Source organism: Mus caroli, unplaced genomic scaffold, assembly GCF_978045245.1.
Source record: "Mus caroli unplaced genomic scaffold, Mus_caroli_1 scaffold_14, whole genome shotgun sequence".
Lineage (NCBI taxonomy): Eukaryota > Metazoa > Chordata > Mammalia > Rodentia > Muridae > Mus > Mus caroli.
In genome coordinates this window covers 100,399,812-100,422,644 of record NW_028227269.1, presented here as the reverse complement: position 1 = coordinate 100,422,644, position 22,833 = coordinate 100,399,812, and the positions used below count along the sequence as shown (strand labels likewise).

Here is a 22,833-nt window from a genome sequence, read left to right as displayed (position 1 = left end):
CTACCCATTTGCTCCATGCACTGCTTCTCTGACCACAGTGTACCGGCCCCACTGAGAATATGCTGAGCCCTAATTCCTGGGGAGGAGGCAGAAGAGAGCAGCATCCTGCCCACTTGAAGGAGTGCACACATAGTTCCTGTCCGATCCCATGCACTTTCCCTCCTACAGACACTTGCTGCAACCCCACTGTACCATATCTCCTCTACCAAGATCTGGTCCAGATCCTGAGCCTTGTTTGGCCCAGACTCCTGTAGTAGCTCCCACCCACAGCCAGATGCAGCCATGTTGGTTTCACTATGGAAATCTGGGTACAGACATCTGAGGTGCCTGCACTTGTGGTCATCCAAACTGGAAGCAATGGTTGTGCTGTGAGGGCCTGGGTTCACAAACCAGCAGCATACCAACACATTGGGATCCCAAGTGAAAACAGGAAATGCCTTCTGAGCGCCACAGCAGCCCAGGGGGCCTCAAATTCATCAAGCTGCAGCCTGGAGGGCACACTGGGTCCTTTCATAGGACCTGAGTCCAAGGAAAACTGAAGGGCACAGAAGTGGGTGGTTACAGGCCTGGGTTGGACCAGCGGAGTTGGCATCTCTCACTACTGGGGTCCAGTACCCTCCAAGCCCTGGGATGCAAGCTCGTCCCCAGCCCTGGCCACTGTCCCTCTCTATAGAGAGTTCCTCTGGGCTGGGTAGACTACGCCTCACACATCCTGAGTAGTGTGTTCTTTGGTTGGGGTCCCCAACATTCGACAGAGTGCCTCTTAAAACTAAAGCAAGGTGCTCTTTGCCTCTCCCCAGAAGCAGGCCAAGTCCACCCTACCTCCCACACAGCTTTGAACAAAATGCAATTTCTTCCCCCTCCCCCACTGCAGCTCCCTCAGCCATGCGAGACTGAGTAGTGAACTTGCACAATGCTATGTAACAAGTTTTGAGAAGGCTTGACACATCCCAGAGCTCAAGGCTTTCTTTGCAGTCAGACGGCAAGCCAGAATAAATAGCCAGAAGCTTTCAGTGAAATCTAAAACTCACTCGCCTGTAATCTAGTCCTGGAAGGAGAGGTCTCTCCTTTCCTCTCCGCCCTTTCTCCCTTCTTCCTCCTCTGAGAACAAGGACTTGAACATAAAACTGTCTTGTGGGATAGAATTTGTAGTAGAAAAAGAAGGAATCACAATGATTTGAACAAAATAAATATGTATTCCTCTCTCATACAAGGAGACTCACGGAATTCTGGGTAAACATTCTAGACCAAGAGTGGCGCTTTATGTTTTGAGACTAACCATATTGTTATCCCATCCCATATAGCTTCTACATTTCTGTTTACCTCAGAGTCCAAGATGGCTGCCTCAGCTCCAGCCAATGCATTTCAGTTACAGGAAACACAACTCCTTTCCTTGTAAGGGCATCTTTGAGCAAATTTCACTCCCCACTTATGCTCTTAACCAAATGACTATATCTACTAGCAAGAAAATTGAAAAAAAAAAAAAAACAGTTGGCCTAAAAGTTATACACACTGAGAATGCAGAGGCTAACCATGAAGTTCTGCGTCACTCTCACCTCAAATTCAGATTCTTGGAGAGAGATGAAGCACCACTCTGAAGGAAGTCTGTCAGCCCTTGGACCTGCACACAGGTTCAAAGGTCTCACTCAACACATAAGAGACCTGGGATGATGTCAAGCAATCAACACAGAAAATGACTAAGCTGGCTCTGCCCATTAAATGGCCATAACATAAGCTGGCAAGATGGCTCAGTGGGCGAGGGCACCTGGCACCAAGCTTGATGACCTGCATTTCATTGCCAGTACCCACATGAAGGGACTCCAGAAGTTATCCTGATCTCCATCTGGGCACCATGGCACATACACAAAAGGTAATTTTAAAAGAATGTTACATCATATGGTGCCACGAAGGTTAGCAGGCAACACATGTCCCTAGCACATGTAGAAATATAGAAGCAGGAAGTGACCCTTCATGCAAAAAGAGGAACACAAGTCACCATGTATATACAGATTAAAATCATACAAGAACATATTTGGTCTGGGTGTGGGCTCAGAGAGACAACTGTTTGAGGCTTTCAATTTCATTATTCTTGTCTGTGTTTGAATTCTTAAAGTATATAATAAAAACTGAAAACCAACAGTACCCACATGTGTGTATGTGTGTGCACAAGCATACACACATGTGCACATGCACACAGAGTTCCTGATGGTCTCACAGCCCAAGGGCTGAGAACCCTTTCTGCCTCTGGTTGCCATGACAACACTGTGGGAGCTGGGGTTGCCACCCTATTAGCTGTGTGTGAGGAAGAAGGTGCTGTGGCAGGTTCAGCTGCAGCATCTTGCCCAGCACTGCTGAGCCACTAAGTGGAGGAACAAACCTGTGGTATGTATCATCATAGGAAATAAAAGCCAAAGTCTTCTACAGAGAGCCAAATGGAACTCCCTCCACGCCTTCACATACAACACCTTCTCCTGTCCCCACACCATACCGCAGGGTTCCACACACATGACCTGTTTGCACCAAGTCTTCAACTTCCCACTCAAGCCAACTCCTAATTGAATTCCTTTCTCTATAGTCCTAATCCCAGCAGTTAATACATGCTTGCTCTCGGAGACTCAAACCTAGTGCTGTTGGTATCAGGTGCTCCCTGCTCATCACAGTCAAGGTTAGTACCACCTCGGCACCTTGTCTACAGTGCCTTGTATGTACTTCAGCTGTGTACATGCCTCTCATGTTCCTTAGTGGGTAAACAGGAAATGTCTAGATGTCCAACTGTTCAGTGAGTAGCTTGACGGTTAGAGATAAACTGAAGAACCAATGGAAAGATCAACAGATGAATGCATGGATGGACAGATGGGTAGAGGGATAGATGGATGAATGAATGTACAGATGAACTGATGAATGGATGGATGGGTGAAGAGATGATGGATGGATGAATGGACAGATGAATGAATGTAGAGAGGGTGCATAGATGGACTGACTTCTGGCTCAATGCTGTATGAATGAACAAGTGGAGGGCAGACAGCTGGCTGGTGGTAGGATGATGATGGGTGGATGATGGATAGATTGACAGATGGTAGACAGATGGACAGCTGGCTGGCTGGCTCCATGGATTAGCAGATGGATGAGTGGACAGGTAGCAGCTAGCTGGCTGGCTGTAGGAGAATGGGATGATGAGTGAACCGAAAGGTGTTTACTGACTGAAGAATACCAGGAGATGCTTTAGAAGGAGGCTGGTACCTAACACACAGAGCAGGAAGATGATGTATAACTGACAGTGTCATCAGAAGCCATCCTTAGCTGCCATTCTTTAAACTTAACATCCTAGACACATCCACATGGCTAGGCTCTGACACTGGCCGAGAGGGAGGAAATCAGACATTAGTGTGGGAAAAGAACTGGGTAAATCCTGTCTTGACAGCTGACCCGTTAGCTAGAGACCATCACACACTGAATACAGTCAGGCTTACTCTTTCGTCAGCCTCTGAGCCTGAAGAGCCTATGGAGGAGGGCTTCCCAATGCCTGTGGTCTCTCCCCTCCTGGCCCAGCCCACTCCACTTCCCCAGGAGGCTTTTCAGAAAATAGGCTCCTCCTATAGGTTCTAGCATCCCCACTTGGCCCCACTCACTAGTGTACACAACTGAAGTCTCATCTCTTACTAGGGAATAACAAGGTCTTGGCTTGTTTGAAGATCCCAGAGTCATCAAAAACAAGAAGCCAGCTTCCACGTGGGGTATTGTCTAACAGGAGAGCCCCTCTAAGGCTCCACATCTCTTCACCCCTCCCTCTGTCTCGTAGATTCTTTCTTTCCCAGACCAGAACTGGAGGTCTCTCAGTCCTCCTGGTCTTGACTAGGAAGATGCAGCCTTGCTCCGGAGCCTAGGGCCAATGCTTTATAGGATGTGGCCTGAGCTCACTGTAGCTACTTCAGGTACAGACAAGTCCTGACCACAACCACTTCAGAGAAAGGCCACTTTGTCTGAAAGAAACTAAGATTCTGTCTCAGGCTGGCACATTTTTTTCAATGTACTGACAGAGTGAGGACATTCTAGGAGTTGGGGAGATAGCACGAGGGGCTCTGTGACCACTGGCATCGTTGCCGCTTTGGAGCAAGCCCCGACAGCCTTGATCCAGGGGAGAGGAGGAGAGAGGAATTGCACCTGAAGTGGAAACCAAGGTATTTCCAGATTCTTCTGTGAAAAGCTAAGGCTGACAGCCTGACAGAGTCCAGCAAGGCCTTCCTTCTGCACTGTTGCTATCTGAAGAAAGATTCTTCTGGCCTCTCTCTTCTTCAAGGGCCGTCTCACATGTTTAATGGGGCCGGAGGACACAGAGTCACTTCCTGGCTTCCAATACAGGGGCTAACTGACATGCAGAAGGCCTGGGCTTGTGGTGAAGAGGCCTTACTCTGGCAGGGAGCCTCACTCTTCCCAGGCAGGGTCTCCTCAGACCTCCATGTTTCCACTCTGGCAAAGGCTGATGTCCCAGGATACATGTAGACAACTGAAGGTTGTTGGTACCTCCTTATTGTCTTTACTCTACTCACTTGGAAGTCACTCAGACTTGCTTCATGCTGTCCCTCACCAGAGAAGCCCACCCACCCTCTATCAGTCACCAAGTCCCACTAGGAAACGTCTGGCCTTATTCACAGGAGCTCTCAAACTCAGCTCTTCTGAAAGACCAGTTTTATCAAATAAACCCACAGGATGAGAAAGCATTTCCTCCCAGCTGTTTGGTCAAAGAGATGACCCAGAAGCCTCCTTTCCGTGTCTGTCTTTGTTACTTAGGAAAGTAAATAGTACCTTCTAGACTATTCTGTGGACTACATTTCTAGCCATTGGCAGGAAGAAGCACTCACTGCCTGCTCTGTGGTACACCCTAGCTTTATTGCAGGATCCATTCCCACTGCCCATGGCCCAGCACTGGGGGAAATTACTGGATGTCCCCAGAGCAGCAGCTCAGAGGTGAGAATCAACTTATTTGGGGACTAGAACCATAGAGAATTGCTTTCTAGGAAACTGGTCCCCAAACTTAAGAGGGACAGGACCCCAGGATACCCTTTAGCTCTACAGATGTGCCCATCCCTAAACAGCCTCTAGATCTAAGAAACACAGCTCCCCCCAACCTGAAACCACCCCCCAACAATAACACCTTGAAACTGAGTTTCTCTAAGTTCAGAGACCTACACTTGGAACCTTGTGAGGCAGCCAGGGGCTCCAGCACTTGCACCCCCAGCCTACGTCATTCTTTAGGCTCAGGAGATGTTCTACTCTGCCCCAACCCTGAGAAGGACCCATAACATCCTGGCAGTTAAGGACCATGGGAGAAAGGGGCTCTGCTCTCTTCAATGTCCTGGGTATCCAGGCATCTCTGCCTTCCACACTAGGGAGGGTGTGTAGAAACTGGGGTCGCCATCTGCTATAGTTGGAAGGTGCCCCACCCTGAAGTCTAAACTTTCTTGAGGGGCCTTTTAAACAGGTGAGCATGCTCCTGAGGGGGACCAGAAGTTGGAAGGACGTGTGGCTCTCCCTGCCTAGCCTGAGAGCCTGCCTCCAAGGAGCTGAAATGGCCTCCCTCTACCTTTTCGGCAACACTGTATCAGAAAAGCCACTAAAGTTGTGGTGTTGATCCTTAGGTTCATCAGTGGAGGAGACTTCCCTGGTCCAGACCTCCTTAGGGGACAAAACAGTGTAACTTCCTGATTCTAAAAATAAAAAGGCAGGTTCTGGGCAGTCCCTACTTTGACAGAAAAATCTAGAGCTGGCTAAAGTCTGACTCCTTTTTCCAAAGTCCGTGGAAAAGCTACAGGCTCCTCCACTCCTGGGGAATGCAGCGCTGCACTTTCTCTTCCAGCCCTGCTAAGGAGCCCAACTCCAAGCCTTTCCAGGCTCCTCTCTTCTCCAATCCTGCTCTCCCTCCCTTCTTTGTGGCTGCCTGCCAGTTCAGCTCATTTGTCATTGTCTAGTGACATGAACCAAGGGATGATTCACAGGTGGAACCTGGGAGAGGGCCTGAGGGAAGAAACGGCAGTCACCCCTGGAACCCTGAAGGCCAGCTCCCACTCCTTCTGTGGACCAGTTGGGGGAGGTGGAGAGGGTGGTAAGGGGCCTGCCTTTCTTATCATGCCATCTTCTGTTTCCAGCAGAGATACTGTATAGGCTTCTTCACTTGTGATCTCTGGACCCCATCTGTGTTAGAATACAAGTGTCTCGTAAGATCTTAAGTTTTCTACATAGACACTGGGACCCAAGACAGGCAGGCATCAAGAGAAAGGCAAGTACAGGGCGGGCAGAGGGTCGTGTGCCCAGACTTCTCCATGCCATGCTAACTGCACCTCTCCCCCACATCCCTGGTAATAAGAACCTTGATTGGCCCAGGCCCGGGTCTGTCTCTGCCAGTCAAGACTACCTGAGAAAAAAGCCAAGAAATCCGAGATAGCAGCAAAGCTGTAGGAGCTGAGGCCCTGCTCTATGCACCTCAGCCTGGAAGACCTCCCAGTCTCAGAGCCTAGAGAGACTAAGGACACCTCTGTAGAACCTGTACCATGCCAGACCAGAGGCTCAGGAGACCCAAGTCCACCTTCCTCTTTTAGGATCTCTGTTGCCTCGTGGTTACATGGAATATAGATTGGGTCAGGCATATTTGTTCCAAGAGTGGAATCCTTTTACAAATACAATCTTAAGTAAACCCTCAATGTAGCAAACCTAGGAAAATGCACTGGGTGTGCTTGCCAGAGCGGGGAGGTGTCTGGTGCCTGCCAGATCTCCCCTGAGGCTTGGAAACTTCCAGTTCTCACAGACTGAGGGATACATGACCCACTCTCCCAGGACTCCACACAGTCAGGTGTCTGAGCCCAGGGGGGTAGCCCTCTATCATCTCAGCCTCTCCTGCAATGTCCCTTTCCCTCAACTCTATTTGTCTAACATTGATCCATCAACCCAGTCTGCCACCCTAACTTCTCTTGCCTCAAGTGTCCATACTGGCTATGCCTGGCTTCCAGGCTACCATGCCCCTCCCCAACTACTGTCTGTCCACCTACAGTCTATCATCCTCTATGAAAACCTCTGCTGGGCCCTGTGCACTCACCATAGACCTCCCGACCCCTGCAAGCCCTTGCTTTCTGCAGCACTGGCTCCCGCTAACCACACTGCCCCACCCCTTAGAATGTTCTAGATTTTCTAAACCTCTGCTGAATGTCCTCTCTTCCCAGTGACCTCTTCTGTGCACATACCTAGAATGCTCGGATGGTTCCTCATGCCTCCTGCTCAATTTATGTCCCCCGAGAACACTAGCCAGTGGGCAGAGGCTGCTTTAGGAGTTATGAACAGTCTTGAATGAATGGTGGAGCCTAGCACAGTGGGTGGAAAAAAATGTGGCTGCTACCAGTGTAGCCAGCAACCCATGTGCATCTCTTCCCAGACAGCTGTTTAAACAAGAAGCAGAGTTTGCATCCTAGGATTCAGAACTCAAGGGACACTCTCCTGGCTCCTTGGGGTAGCAGTCCCCAGCTATCTGAATGTCTCTCACCCCAGAAAGAAGGGGGCTCTGGGCCAGTAGGGTGCAAGGATAGACTCAAAAAGCTTTCAGGACCAGTCCTGGTGGCAGCTGGGCCTAGGGGTGACTTGGGGTAAGAGGTCCCTGAGTATTTAGGTGTGAGGCGCAGGTGCAGGGTGTTTTAAAGACCTTAAAAGAGACCAGCCCCTGAGCAGGGACCAAGGCCATTAGAAGAAGCAGACCCATCAGTTAGAGGCTCACTTTGGTTTCTGTATGCAGAGGGTAGCCACTGATAGTAAGCATGAGGACCTGACACTGACTCTCCAGAGCTCATGGAAAAGCCAGGCATTGGGGTAGGCAGGGCAGAGACAGCTTAAAGGCCAGGCAGGCTAGCTGAATCAGTGAGGTCTGGGTTCAGTGAGGCTTTGTCTCCAAAACACACAACCAAAACCCAAAAACAAACAAACAAAAAACAAACCCAGAGGCCAAGGGTGACTGAAAGATACACACATACACACACACACACACACACACACACACACACACACACCCTACACACACACACCACAATTCATCCAATTCAATCCCAGTGAGGGAGGGGTAATAGGACTCTGGAGTTTCAGATGAGGCAGATAGATCACCCAGTTGGCAAAAGGAAGGGGCCCACCCAACAGATGTCAGTGATGCTAATCATAATAGCGGCTGAGGATGTCCCCTCCAAACAACCTGTGAAGAGCAGTGACTACTGACTATCCTTGTAAGTAAACTGAGGCACAGTGAAATCAATCACTGGTACAGAGGTAAACAAAGGCAGGAGGCAATGGGTCAGGCCAGGCTATCCTTGGGGAAAATGGGGAAGTAGATGAGATCAGAACCTGATTCCTCACCCTCCTTTTCTAGCCAGCTGGCTTTACCTTCCCATCCAGGGTATAGCAGATACTAGCTCCCAGGAGACCCCTTCTGCATCAGAATTCCCAGTTTCCCAGCAGATGACATTTGTCTCCACAGAGATCACTTCCAAGGGAAGCATCAACACAGAATTTCCGGGCTGTGGCTGTAGCTGGGATTGGGGGTAGGAGGAAGGAGGCAGCCAACCCCCCCCATCCCCCGCCCCAGGACAATCCCAGTCTTTCCTATCCGAATGGGGGCCAGTTACACCCTACTGTCCCCAAACCCTGGAGAGCACAAGATGTGTACAGATAGCGTCCCTGTTCTAAAGAGTGGAAGCTCAAAGAGATGAGGTCACAGAATTAAAACAGGCAGCCACGGGAATTCATCCGGGATCAGGCCCCGGGACTTTAAAACGGAAATACAAAAAGTATGGTACCCCAGATTCGTCCATCATCCATGGCACCTCAGAAAGTCCTAGAAGGCTTTTCTACTCAGTGCAGCTTCAAACCCGACCCTTCCGGATCTACTCTCAGGACTGGGCGGGATGACAGGACATTCCCAGCCGTGTGTAGCTCTGGGCAGTGTCCCAGGTCTTGAGGTGGGGGGTAGGGAAGAGCACAAAAGTAGGAATCCCTTCCAAATGGCCGTTCCCAAGCCATTTAATTTCACACACTTCATACAGCATCTGCGTCTGGGTATCCCTGCCAACTATTTGCACCCGAGCACTCTAGACCCTCCTCACACACCAGGCTCTTCAAAGACCAGTCCAAAGGTCCCCAGCCGATCCAGCGGGGTTGCAGATGGGATCTGGTGGCGCCTCAATCCAGGCAGAGAGTTAGTTGCTGGATGGGCCTGCCTAAAGTTGTAGGTGCTTCTTATCTACCACCCTACTCCCCACCCCCGCCCCCACCCCACTCCCAGTCCCAGGACCTGAGAGCGCAAACTGGGGTTTAGGCAGAGCAGCGGTGCATCGTGGTGCATGGGGCTGGCTGGGCCAGGGCAGCGAGTGCTTGCATCCAAAGTTCAGCCTAGGCTAGAGCCATGGCTACACAGACACCTCGGGCTCGAACATACCAAACCCTCCCAGCCGCACAGTGTGCGCTGCTTTTCCAGTTAACAAAGTCTGGATTTGAAAGTTTGGCCAAGTGCGGCAGTCACCAAGGCCGCCCCCCTTTCCTTGCAGAACCTAGTTTCACCCTTAGTCCCTGCTGGGGGATCCCGCACGCTCGTGGGGGGGTGTTCATTTCAGCATGACATCCACGATGTCCCGTAGCCCTATCCGGAGCACCCAGGGCTCTCGGGGATCAAGCTGAGCAAAAGAGACAGGACGCGGGCCACCTGGGGAGCGGCGGGAGCCGGTTGCCACTTACCCGGCAGGGTGGGCGCTCGAGGGCGCCTCGGCGCGTCGCATCGTGGGGCAGGCGATTGGGGACGCAGTGACCTCCGCGTGGCGCTGGCGCTGTCCCTCGCCGAGGGCCGGGCCGGGCGCCGCCGCCAGCCGCGCGCCCAGTGGGGAAGCGCGGGGCCGCTGCCTTCCACTTCCTGGATCGCAGCGCGCGGGGCTTGCAGGAAGAGGCCGGCCTTGGTGGTCAAGGGTTTTCTGTCAGAAGCCATTCGGCCGTGGCTGCTCGTAGCAGGGAGCCCCCTGGGGCGCGCGGAAGCCCGGCCGCGCCCCTAGGGCCGGGCCTGGCGGCGGGCGGTGCCGGGGTCGAGGACAGCACGGACTGACTGTGGCGGCCCGGAGCCTGCGAACGAAACTCACAGGAAAGACTCCAAGTTGGCACCGGGTAGCAGGGCACTCAGGACTGGCAGGTGACGAGGCCCACGGCCCAAAAGGGACCTCCGTCATCCCGGGGGAGCCACGACCCACACCCACCCCCGCCCCCAAGGCGGGACACCTCCTCCACGTCCCTGACAGGTGGCCATTCTGTCTCTCCTTGATACCTTCTCTGTTGATAAGATCACTGTTTAACAAAGCAGATATCATCCATGAAGCCTGGCATCTAAGGCACCTGTGCTGAGTACAGCACCCAGTGAGAGACTGAAGGAGAAAACTTGCTAGCTTACACAACAACCGCGAGTCTTTAAGCGCCCAGACACTCAAAAATGTCTCCTTGAGCTAGCTAAGCCTGTGAGACCAGGTAATAGCGGACCTCAAGATATCACCTTGTTTAATTCATTCCCAGCCTGGGCATTATTTAGACTACTGGGGACGGATGAAATGTTTTGTGCTTGTGACCGTCTGTCTTGTGCATTGTGCACTGTCGGAGTAACCCAACATCCATCCACATCCTTGGCCTCTACCCACGATTACACAGGAGTGCTAGAGTGTCCACACACCCTCACAACCACTTCTCTTTTGGCATTTCCTCCAAATCAGCCTGTGGAAGTGAGAGGAGAGGCTTCGTTAACAGTCTCCTGCTGGGAGTGGTAAATGGGGTAGCTGATTTGGGAAGAGGCTTTGGCAGTTCCTCAGAAGGGGAAACTACATACCCAAAGGGGCTTATTTCAGCTTTCAATTCCAGGTTACAGTTCATTATGGGGAAGTCAAGGCAGGAGGAGGGGGGAGGGGATGTCAAACAGCCGGTCACATGACATCCAGAGCAAAGAGAAATGAATGTGGCCACGGTTACCTGGCTTGTGATCAGCTCACTTTCTCCACTCTTACATAGTTCAGGACAGCCTGTCTAGGGAATGGTGCTGCCCACAGTGGGTTGAGTCTTCCCGCATCAATAACTTAAGTAAGACAGCCTCTCACCAGCATACACTCACAGGCCTAACTAAATGCAGATAATCCCTTACTGAGAATTTCTTCTCAGTGATTCTAGGTTGTGTCAAGTTGACAAATTAAAGCTATCTATCATAATGTGTCCATGCAAGACCTTATATACGACTGTTCATATCAGCCTTTATTCGTGTTACCCAGAGCTGGAGCTAGAGTTCAGAGGTAGAACGGTTGCCTGGCATGTGTCTGAGAGGAAGAAAGAAAGAAAGAAAAGAAAGACAAACAATTTACAGTAGCCAGTATGTGGGAGCAACCAAGCATTTATCAATCGATGAATATGTAAATATGATCAGGGATCATCAATCAGGGACTGTTACTGAGCCACAGAAAGAATGGGGCCCCAGCAATGGTGCTTCTGCACAGATGAGCCTTGAGAGCATGCTAAGTGACAGAAGCCAGTCGTTAAACACATTCCTTTTGCATGAAGTGTTCAGAGTAAGCAATTTCACGGAGACAGACAGTAAACTAGTGTTCGCTAGAGGTGGGGCGGGGTGGGGTGGGTGGAGTTGGGGAGTGGGGAGTGACTGGCAATGGCTATGGAGTTTCTTTGGGGGTGATGAAAATGTTTTTAAATTGACTGTGGTATTCATTGCACAACTTTGTGGCTATATCTGAAAACCATCAAATTATACACTTTAAGCTGTTGAATTGCATCCCAATCAAACTAGTTTTTCTTTTTGGAAGGCACAAAAGAGTGTGGTCTCCAGGGAGCAACCTTAGCCACTCTGACCTACACAACTTCCCCACCGAGCACTCAGATTGCTGCCAGCCACCCCCTCAGGGTACTACCAGGCCCTATAGGCATTTCTAATCTGAGGTTAGCTCTTCCCTGAGCCACAGTCACCTTTCTATCATCTCTGTCAACAATCCTGTAATTTTCTGCTTGAAAGCTGGGCACAGAAGGCAGTCACATGTTCAAATCCAGTCCTGGGACTCCTTAGGCCACAGCCAGTACAGCTTTCTCAGAGATTCCATTGCTCATCTGTAATAAGATGAGCACAGATGAGAGAAGGAAGAGAGCATCCCTTCAGGGAGAAATCTTTGGCTGTGGTTCCTCCAATAAGCCCACAAGCTACTCCTAGGTGTCCTTGGATCTAGGTCAGTGGACCATCCTACTACTTGCCAGTTCTTCAGGCTGATATGAGTAACCCTACACTTTCAGACCCCATAGGCTCCCCTCCAGGGCACAGCTCTGACACTAGACAGCCCCCCTAATACCCTGAGTTCCACAGAACAGTCACAGGCCTTTCTCCTATTCCAACAGAGGCCTCCTGAAGGCTGACCATTCACTTGCTTTGTAAAGGCACAATTCCTTAGGTGTGCACCATGGAGATACTCTTGATGATAACTGATTAGGGGTGGGGCTGCCAAGATTCCAGAAGGCTGAGTGGACACTGTTCGTGATGATGTGCAGTCTGCTTGTCTAGACCCTCTTCCTTTTCCACTCCCAACCACCCTTCCCCCACTCTCTGTAATCTTCCATCTCAGCACCCTTGAGGGCCCTGTTAGGACTTGCCATGGTTTGCATTGATGACCAATTGAGGACATCCTCTGCTACATATGCAGCTGGAGCAGCTGGAGCAATGGGTCCCTCCATATGTACTCTTTGGTTGGTGGTTTAGTTCCTGGGAGCTCTGGAGATACTGGTTAGTTCATATTGTTGTTCTTCCTATGGGGCTGCAAACCCCTTCAGCTCCTTGGGTCTTTTCTCTAGTTCCTCCATTGGGGACCCTGTGCTCAGTCCAATGGTTGGCTGAGAGCATCCACCTCTGTATTTGTTGGGCCTGGTAGAGCCTCTCAGGAGACAGCTGTATCAGGCTCCTGAAGGCGACCACTTTTTGGCATCCACAATAGTGTCTGAGTTTGGTGTCTGTATATGGGATGGATTCCCATGTGGGGAAGTCTCTGGATGGCCTTTCCTTCAGTCTCTGCTCTACACTTTGTCTCTGTAACTCCTCCCATGGGTATTTTGTTCCCCCTTCTAAGAAGGATCAAAGTGAGCCTTAGAGTAACTAAGGCGCTGGACATATCTATGCCATCACAGCTGCTGTCAGAGATCTGCCACTCGGGTGCATCTGTTGATGTAGTAAGGGTAAGAGTGTCATCAGAGGAACCCTGCCTAAACACCTGACAGTAGAAACCATGGAACCGTGACACAGTGGCTCTTTAGGACATTTCACTTGGCAAAAAGAAATCAGCAGGAAGTAGTTTTGTGAGTTCCCATCTTCTTCCCACACCTCCATTTTCCCAGGCATTGGAGTGTGGATTGAAGTGGAAATCTCTGGCTCCTTGGGGACTCAGTTGTGTCGTGTGGTGTTTTTCTGGAAGCTGTCTTATTAGAGGAGGTTTTGCTAAATCAGACACAAGAGAGAACCATGGTGTTTGGAAAGAATAGAACTGCAACAGACAGTGAATGACACTCTTGCATTGGTTCACCTTGCAACTCTTCGCTGATTATCGCTTGTTGTAATTTTGTAGCGAGAAATACACCAAAGAACTTCTAGTGGTATTCCAGTTGCTTCTTGCTGCTTCTGTGGTCTAGCACGGATAGGCAGAGCCTTATGGTTTCTTCGTGATCCAGCCACTACTATTGACTTATACCTGGTGTTTGCCACTACGGATTCGTGTTGACGTTTTGAACTGGACTGCTGATATCCTGATAAGGAAGATTGGAATCACCCCAAAGAACTACTTCTAAACAGATCCGCATCCCCCTTGTCCTAGTAACCATCTTTCTCCCCTACCTTTGGTCAGTGGCCTAGAAGGGAGGCTGAAGTGTTTAAATGTTCATTAAAGTAGGTTCTGAAAAAGCCTACAATGGAAACACTGTTATTGCAAAATCAATCACCCTGTGTTATGTCCATACAGAGTCACAGTCATCTGCCTGGGTTGAGCAGAGTTTGAGGTGGCATGCCACCAGGCTCTGCGGGAGAAGAAGCAACTGCCAGTAAGCACGGGAGCCTGACACACACATCCCTATCTGTGCAGCAGAGTCTGCGCACACCGAGGGCTGCTCCTTCAGCCACTTTGTTTCCTAGACAGTAACTGAATGCTGCCAGGCTGGGATGTCCTCTGCAAGCACAGCCAGGGAGGAATCTGCTCCCAGGCAGGCACATTGGCAGGAAGAGCTTTGTTTGGGCTGAGAGCCTCAGTCACCTACCTCTGCTCCTCACACTCCTCAATATGTTTAGACTGAGATGGCCACCAAGGGAGGGCTCTTGCATCAAAGCTGGGAAGTCCAGTCTTACACAACCTAATTACAGAGATGACATCTCACCTTCTGTCATCAGAAGCAAATCAGGTCACTGAAGGGATTGGGCATAGTAGGCATGGGACAGCGCCATCTTTGGAAGCTGTCTGCTGTGGCTGAATCCATATTTGAAGGAATCAGGGGGTGGATGCTGCCATCAGCTACTGATATTTGGTCCCTCTCCCTGCTCTGTTCTCTGTGGTGTTGGCCTCTCTAAGGGTAGTTCTCCTATGGCGCCAAGGTGACTCTTGAGACCAACCAGGATCATGCGGTATGCCTGTCTGTCCTGCAGGGAAGGTAAATTCTTCCTCCTATTATGGAGTGAAATTCCATGTGCAATTAGGTAGAAGTCAATGACTGCCCTGAGACTAGGAGAAGGGCAGCCCCTGATGGGCTATAGTAGTTAGAACCCACACTTGGCCCAAGGTGTGTGTGTGTGTGTGTGTGTGTGTGTGTGTGTGTGTGTGTGTGTGTGTATGTCTTTTTCCTCAATCGAATTGGCAGGGGATAAAACCCGATAAAAAAAGACACTGACATTAGCCTAGAACTATGCACACACACCATCATCTTCTCCTACAGCTGTGTCACAACCTGCATTCACACATGAGGATTCTCAGATAACTGTTCGTTATCTTGCTTATGGTGGTGTTGAAGATGATTTATTTTGCACTTATTTATCCATTTGCTTTCTTGTTTTTCGTGTTTGAGGTGCATGTATGAGTGTGGGCATGCCTGAGCCAGGGTGCAAGTGTGCAGGTCAGAGGACAGTTGTGGGAGTTGGCTTTCTCTCCCTCCCACGTGAGTCCTAGGGACCAGACCCGCAGGTTGTCAAGCTTGGTGGCAGGCATCTTCACTCGCTGAGTCTTCTCACCAGCTCCATGGTGGTGGTTTCTGCAGGGCTGGTCATACATCTAGGACTCACCAAGCTATAAGCTTAAACTCAGGATTATTGTGGGCAGATTAGATTTCAAAGAGGCTGATTCTAAAAGTGTCATAGTTGACTATTAATGTTGTACAAAACAAACAAACAATTATTTTTTCCATTCTTCGAAATCCGTTATCTGACAATAGAGCGAAGTCACTTGTGTAGCCGGGGGACTTATGTCTCTATGATTTCCCTTTGGTAGTAAACAAAAATATGCCCAAATATAGTGTATGTGTCATTTATCAGTTGCAAAGGGGTTGTTATATAGTCACAAGAATCTGACAAAATATCAGCAAAAGCGTCTTGTGGCAATGCTGGACAGAGTTTATAAGGAAGGGTGGTGTATATTTTATTAACATTAAAAAGCAAAGCTCAGAGTCACCGTTGTCAGTCACATTGTTGACAGTGTGGTTTTAAAACATTAAGCACTGAGAGTCGTTTTTCTGGAAGATTATTTTCTTGCCCCTCCCGTCAATGCAGGATAGTCACAGAGAAGAAGGAACCTGGACTAACTCAGCCCTGGACATTAACTGCTGGTTCCAGACTCAGGCAGGCTCTTTCTTGCCTGCCGGGCCAGCTGGGCCTTGGCAGCCCTGAAAATGAGGGGATGGAAAGAGAATTTGCAACAGTGACCTCTGGAAAGCCGAGTTACATTTTTGACAAGAGGCCAGTGGTTACACATTAATAGGCTCAGCATCTCCAAGCTGTCTCATTTGCCTGAAAGTAAGCCAGATGGTCATACTCATCCCGGGAGAGCAGAGTTCCCACTGTGGGCCAGGCACTGCAGTCCTACTGTGTGCTCGGGTTGAGGAAAGGGAGTCAAGAGAGAAAGATGGGAAATTCCCAGCGACATGGGAAGGGAAAGTAACTTGGCCGAAGTCTGACTGGAGCCTCTTGCCAGCTGAGAATCAGAATTTCAACACAATTAACTTTCCTTAAGGCTGTTTTCCTTTCCCATCTGTAAAACTGCAATTTTCTAGGAATATCCATCTCCAGCTTAGAGTAAAAGGGTGCAGTCTAAGCTCCTTTGCAACCCTACTAGCTCCTGGTTTTACCTTATCAGATTCTAGTCTCATCTGTAGCGCCTCAGGAGCCACCCTATAACTTTACCAAAATAAATAAGTAAACAAATAATAAATAAATAAATACAAATAATGGAGAATCTCTTAAAAACTGTTTAGACAATGACATTCCAAGTCTCTAAAATCCTGTATACAGTTACCACTAGGACTCCTAGAGGCCACTCTTATTTGAGAAACCACACCTGTGCCCTCGGGTGTACCCTGGTCTTTCTTTGGAGGGGTTTTTCTTTCTGTTTTTAATAAACTTCAACTTTACATAATACTGGCCCCTTCTAACATTCTTTTCTGTGGGAAAGTCAAGGAACCCTCTTTACCTGAGTGGCAGTCCCTAAAGGAGAACTCTGAGGATGCTGGCCTGGGCAGTGTCCACACAGTTCTGAGCCGTCATTACTGCTGGTCCAGGACAGGACACATGAGGCAAGATTCCTTTCTCCTCCCTCAGACCTTGTGTAGGCAATCTTTAGCTCTTTCTCATGTATCCATGTATTCCTGGGTTAGGGGCTCAGGAATACATGGTGGAAACATTTTATAGTTAGTTAGTTAACATTGACAGATAAAAAATTACCTCCAAGCATAACAGTTTTAAATAATATTTTTCACTATTAAATATATTTTCTATGGACAAGGGTCAATTTATGTCTTTTTTGTTGTTGTTGTTTTTGAGACAGGGTGTTGCTATGGAGTCCAGTTTGGCCTTGAGTTTGAGGTCTTATTCCCCCAGCTACCCAAGTGCTATAAGATATGAGGCATCAGCCCTTGCTGGGCTAAAAATTTGAGAGCAGCTCAACTGGTTGCTGCTGAAGTTTCAGTCAAGATGAAGTCAGGCAGCCATTTTGGACTGTGAGGGAGCCAAATGCTGGCGTCATGAGGTGTAATGAACTTCCCCATCTACATGATCAAGAAGCAAGCCCTCCTCACCCTGGTCGGTCACAGTCGGGCATTTCCCAGAGTAGGCGTTTTGTTTATCATTTTTTGTTGAGGCATGGTCTCCCTATTTCCCCCAGGCTGACCTGGAACTCACAATCCCCCTACCTCAGCCTCCCTACTGTCCCTGAGATTATAGGCAGGTGCCATCACCTAAGCCTTGGAGTAGGATTTCAGATGGAGGAAAAAATGAAAGGGTATCTTTAGGGGATGAGCTAGTGTATGGAAAGACCTAGAACCAGGGCCTTATCTCCATCTTTAGCTAATGAAGAGAGAGAGAGAGAAAAAAAAAAAAAAACAGTTACAGCTGGCAAAAGCTTGAGTGCCCATGGTGGAAACTTCTGGAATTTCTAGTCTCTCTTACAAGTCCTAACCTCCCCAGAGGCCAGGCCAGGGGGACAGGGAGCCTAGTGGGTTAGCAGCATTGGTTGCTTCCTAAGTGCTTGGGGGCGGTGGTGATTGTGTCTTTCTCACTCTCTGGAATTGCTCAGTGCCCATCTCACTTCTCCTTTGGAAGAAAATATATGTCCTTTCTCTAAGAATCACTGTGGTGTCCTGGGGCTCTCCTGAGAAATTGTGACTGACGGTAGGCTGGATAGGATGAAGGCTTATCCAGTCCCAGCTGGTGGGTCATCAGACCATGGTCCCAGCCCTCGATTCTGCTTCAATCTCAGTTGAGGCCCCTGCGATCTCAGGAAAGGGCATCCTCAAATGGGGACACCTGGGGTGCTGTTAAGGGTGCCTGGGTGCTGGGGTACAGCACCGACAGGGCTCCGACAACAGGGATTGTCTGCTTCCGACAACAGGGCTCCAGGCTCAGTTCTTTTCTTCCCCACAGTGTAGCCTTGGGCAAATTCCTTAAACTCCCTGAACCCATGTCTTCCGAGAGGTGGGTATGGAGATGCCCACCCCAGCAGCTTGTAGGGTCTGCAGGAGGTGGTTAACTGCCTACCAAGTAGTGGCATCATAAAAAAAAAAAAAAAAAACGGTTCCTTTTCATCCGATTTCTTATTTATTTTTTGTTAAAAAAATTTTTTGAAGTTGTTTTTATTATGTGGGTGAGTGTTTTTGCTTGCATGGCTGCTGTGTCTGCCACGCTTGCCTGGGGACCTCAGAGGTCACAGAGGGGCATCAGAGCCAATGAATTGGAGTCACAGATGATGGTTAACTTCCATGCCCATGCTGGGAACCGAACCCAGGTCCTCTCCACAAGCGGCAACTGCTGAGTCTCTCGGCTCGTGCTTACTTAGTTAACGTAACACAGGTTCCGTTGTGGAATTCTCATGTACACTTTGTTTAGGTTAGCCCTTCCCTCCTCCTCTCCTCTCCCCCACTTTACCCTTCACTCCCAGTATTCCCTTTTCCACGGGTGCTCTATTACCCTCCCCCACCTCCTCAACCCTCCTTTCCCCTCTCAGGGGCCCCTTTCTAGTTTCCAGGCCCCTACACATACTCACCCCACATAAATATAATATATAGAAAAATCAGAAGCTCTGGTGGTCCATGCCTTTAATCCCAGCGCTTGGGAAGAAGTGGCAGGCATATCTATTTGAGTTCAAGGCCAGCCTGGTCTACAAAGGGAATTCCAGGATATCCAGAATCACATAGAGATCCTATCTCAAAATAAATAAATAAGTAAATAAATAAATAAAAATGAGAAGCTAAGACATATGAGAGAGAACACACAGTGTTTCTCTTTTTTAATCTTTGTAATTTCATTAATATTATACAGTTCTATCCATTTTTCTGAAACGTGTATAACAATGTTTTTTGTGCCTAAAGCTCTACTTTATATGTGCCATTTTCTTTATCCATTCCTTCTTTCATAAAGATGTAGGCTAATTCCATTTTGTTGCTATTGTGAATAATGTCAACAACAAACATGTCTGTGCAAGCACCTCTGCAGGGCCAGCGTGATGCTCCAGCATGTCCAAGAGCTTCCTGCCAAGGCTGGCACCGTGAGTTTCATCCTTGGGCTCCTCATGGTGGAAGGAAAGAACTGACTTTCACAAGCTGTCTTCTCGCCAACACATGGGCACTGCGGAGTGTGGTGTGTCACCTCCCCAGTATTTTTTTAAAAAAATCTCTGTGTTACAATATATAGCTCAGTCATAGAACAAGTGTTATTTTCAGGGAGAGATACTGCCTCAAAACACAAGGTCGGGGGCAATAGGAGATGGTACCTGATGTCAGTCTCATCTCCAACTGCACATGTGCACACCCAAATGTGTCCATGCACAACACACACACACACACACACGAACCTCAAGATCATAACAACTAAGCTGAAACCCTTTAAAGTGTGTCTGGGACACGGTGAGATGGGACAGCTCCCATGAGAACAGGGTGGGGCCGTCAGGACTCATCCCAGCGAGGCTTGATGAATCTCAAATCCAACTCTGTTAACTCATTTCCAACCCTTGTAATCAAAAGCTCCAACTTCTTGTCCTGTTTCTGAAGTTTATTTGTGTCTCAATAGGCAAATAGAAATGGCTTCCAGTGGCTGTTATTCCAACATAATTCTTTCCAAGAAATTCATATCCACATCCAATGGAAATGTGGGTGGAAGGTCTACCAGGAGGGTGACTTGTGTTTGTTTACTGTATTGGCAGTGTACATGGTTTTGATATATTGTGTCACAACACCGACTGCTAGGTTTCTTATAAAGGTTTAGTTTCATATATTACTCTAGAGTGCTTTTCTGCATAATAGAAGTTAAATCATGCCAGTGTTTGGGAACCAATAATATCAATTCATTCAAATTTAATGACAGTTTTATTAAACTAAGAATCTCATATCACAGAGCATTCACAGTGCAGGAGGTCACAGTTATTGAAAAAATAAATAGCGGCATAAATATATTTATTATTTACAGCTTCCCAACCCCTTGCTCCTGCTCTGCTTGTTAAAGAGAATGAACAAAGATGGCGGTGCTCAGCCCAGCGTGCTACAGATGTCTTGTGGGCACTAGGTAGTGTCTGGATGGCCTCAGAAATCCTTGGTTTGGAGTGTTTTTAAGGAGGCTCTTTCAAGACTCAAGACTCTTCTGTTTCCATCTGCCTGCGACTTGATAAATCAAGACTGTGTTGAGAAAAGGTCCAAACTCCCTGAGGAAACTGCGCAGCCTGGCCCTTGGCATCTTGGATGTGCCTGGTCTCCTCAGGTCCAGCTTGACTTGGCAGCCCTACCTTGCCCCTGGATCTGGTGCAGCTGGCTGGCCTTCTGTCGCTTCTGCCTCTGTGTAATCAAAGCTGCCTTTGTGTCAGAAATCAAGAAGGACTTTGGAGACACGGAGGAGGATAGCCTGCCAGGACTGAGTGCTCTGACGGGCATATCCAGCCTCACAGACCAGCAGCCAACCCTCTACAGTCTGGAGATTCCCAAGTCAGCCACAGTGGCTCAGCCGCACTTCTATCTGCCGAGGGCCCCAAGTAAACCTGGTGTAGGTCAGGTGGAAAAAGGCAGAGCACAGTCCCAGGGTCGACAACTCACAGCTCAAGGTGAGGCTGGACACCCACAGCCAGAACCCACCCACAGAACACTTCACTCAAGGAACAGAGTGAACCCATCTCGGTCATGTTCAGGGGGAGGAAAGGCCTCCAGTTGGAAAATGTCTGTGTTTCCTCTGGAGTGAACCCCAAAACTTCCCTGTTGGGAATTCTAGAGTGATGAGAGGGGTGAATGTTGTCTTGGACCCTTCCTTAGTAGACAAAAACTGATCACGCCAAACCAAAGGTCACATGGTCACTTCTATTAATAACTAACAGCAGCAACAACAAACAAACCATTTTCTAAGGGTGGAGTTGGAAGGCCCATATTCTCTCCAGGATTAGGGATTTTCTTGAATTCATGGATGGAAAAGCAGAGACCAGAATGGTGCCTAAGCAGCCACTGCTTGGATTCTGGCAGCACTGTGGGAAGAGATGTGGGTCATGCTGGCATCTATCCTGGGGCTTTTAACAGGGAGTAGGCAAGCCCCAGCCCTGTAAATGTAACGATAGAAAAGCACACAGCCACAGCCTTGACCTTCTCAGAAACAGACTGTTTTAACTCTTAGATGCTTCCCAGGGCCCCCGGGACTACGTCAGGGCAGATTAGACAAGACTTGACTTCAGCCATTGCCCTGGGAGAGGGAGGATGTTAGACAATTTGGTCAACTGGACAGGAAACTGTACGGTAGATTAGAAACATAGGGTTAAAGCAGAGCCCCGACTCCCTAGCAGTACATGTGTGGGTATATGGGTGTGTGAGAAGGTATTTGAGGATTTAGTCTAGATGCATGGAAACTGGAATTCAAAGACCTTTGAAAAGCTCTGATGTTTAACCCCTTCATAGGGTAAACAAAGCTCCTGGACCACTCAACTGGCTTCCCTAAAATGATAACCTCTCCCGAGTGGCAGAGGTGGAGAAAAGTGCCCCTTTCTCCAACTGCATGAAGGCATGCATTTGATGAAGGGACATCTTCCCAAATTGGACATGAGGCAAATCACAAAAGCAGCACCCACCAGGTTTAGGCTGCTTTTATCAAAAAATAACCACCAGGATTATCTAACACATGGCCCCATGCCAAACTGTAAACTTCCTTGAAACATTTTGAGATTTTGGGGATTTATAAATACATATTCATATACACACACACATATATATGTAACATAATTGCATGGCTCATGTGTGAACTTTGTAGATGATATAGCTCAGAGAAGCCAAACATTGGGACATCCCTGTGGGTAGAGCCCATGAAAGTCTCTTTGCTGGGCCCACATAACTGACAGCAGGGAGAGTTTCCCAGAAAACAGGAGGAGCCCCTCCTCTCGACTTTGAGAAAGCCCAGTGCAGGTATGACCCTTGACGGGCTCATGGGATGTGCTAAGCTGCAGAGACCACAAAACCAAGGTAGAGTGTTCATACCTGGGGAAAGCAGGTGCCCTCTGGGTCTACGTGGGGAGAGAGAGAGCTGGGCTCAGGGAGACAGGGTCTTAGCTGTAGGAATCATGACTTACTGCCACTCCAGTTAACCAGAGAACGTTTTTGAAACTTTCCAGAAGTTTCTATGGACACACCATGGCATCTAAGCCATCCCAGGGTGTCCTAGATAACATCTGCTCACTGCCCCCAGAGAAGGACTCCTGTGGAGATGGTGTTAGGAGACATCAGGGCACCTCTGGCAGGCATTTAAAACCTGGCTGATGGAAGCAATCTCCTGGCGCTTTTAATTCTAAGCAGCAATTTCTTTGTCCCTTTAGCATCTACCAAGAACACAGCCAGCTTTTCCATGCAACTTACGAAGGTAATTTACAAGAGAAGGTAAGACAGGTAGGGGAGAGAGAGAGAGAGAGAGAGAGAGAGAGAGAGAGAGAGAGAGAGAGAGAGAGAGAGAGAGAGAGAGAGAGAGAGAGAGAGAACCAAGCCTTTCCCCAGGGGTCCAGGCAGAGTTGGGACACTATGTAGGTGTGCATCAGTGGCTTGGTGGGAGGGGGGGTG

The 22,833-nt window shown here is 48.9% G+C and overlaps 1 protein-coding gene across 1 annotated transcript in view; it reads right to left on the bottom strand.

Moving 5' to 3' along the window:
* The window catches only part of Rin3 (Ras and Rab interactor 3), a 114,019-nt gene extending 103,935 nt beyond the window's left edge, over positions 1-10,084 (bottom strand). The window contains exon 1 of the mRNA XM_021179321.3: positions 9,757-10,084. Within this exon, the coding sequence (XP_021034980.1) occupies positions 9,757-9,797 (41 nt within the window). The 5' untranslated portion in view covers positions 9,798-10,084. The remainder of the gene's footprint in view (positions 1-9,756) is intronic.
* Positions 10,085-22,833: the final 12,749 nt, after the last annotated feature.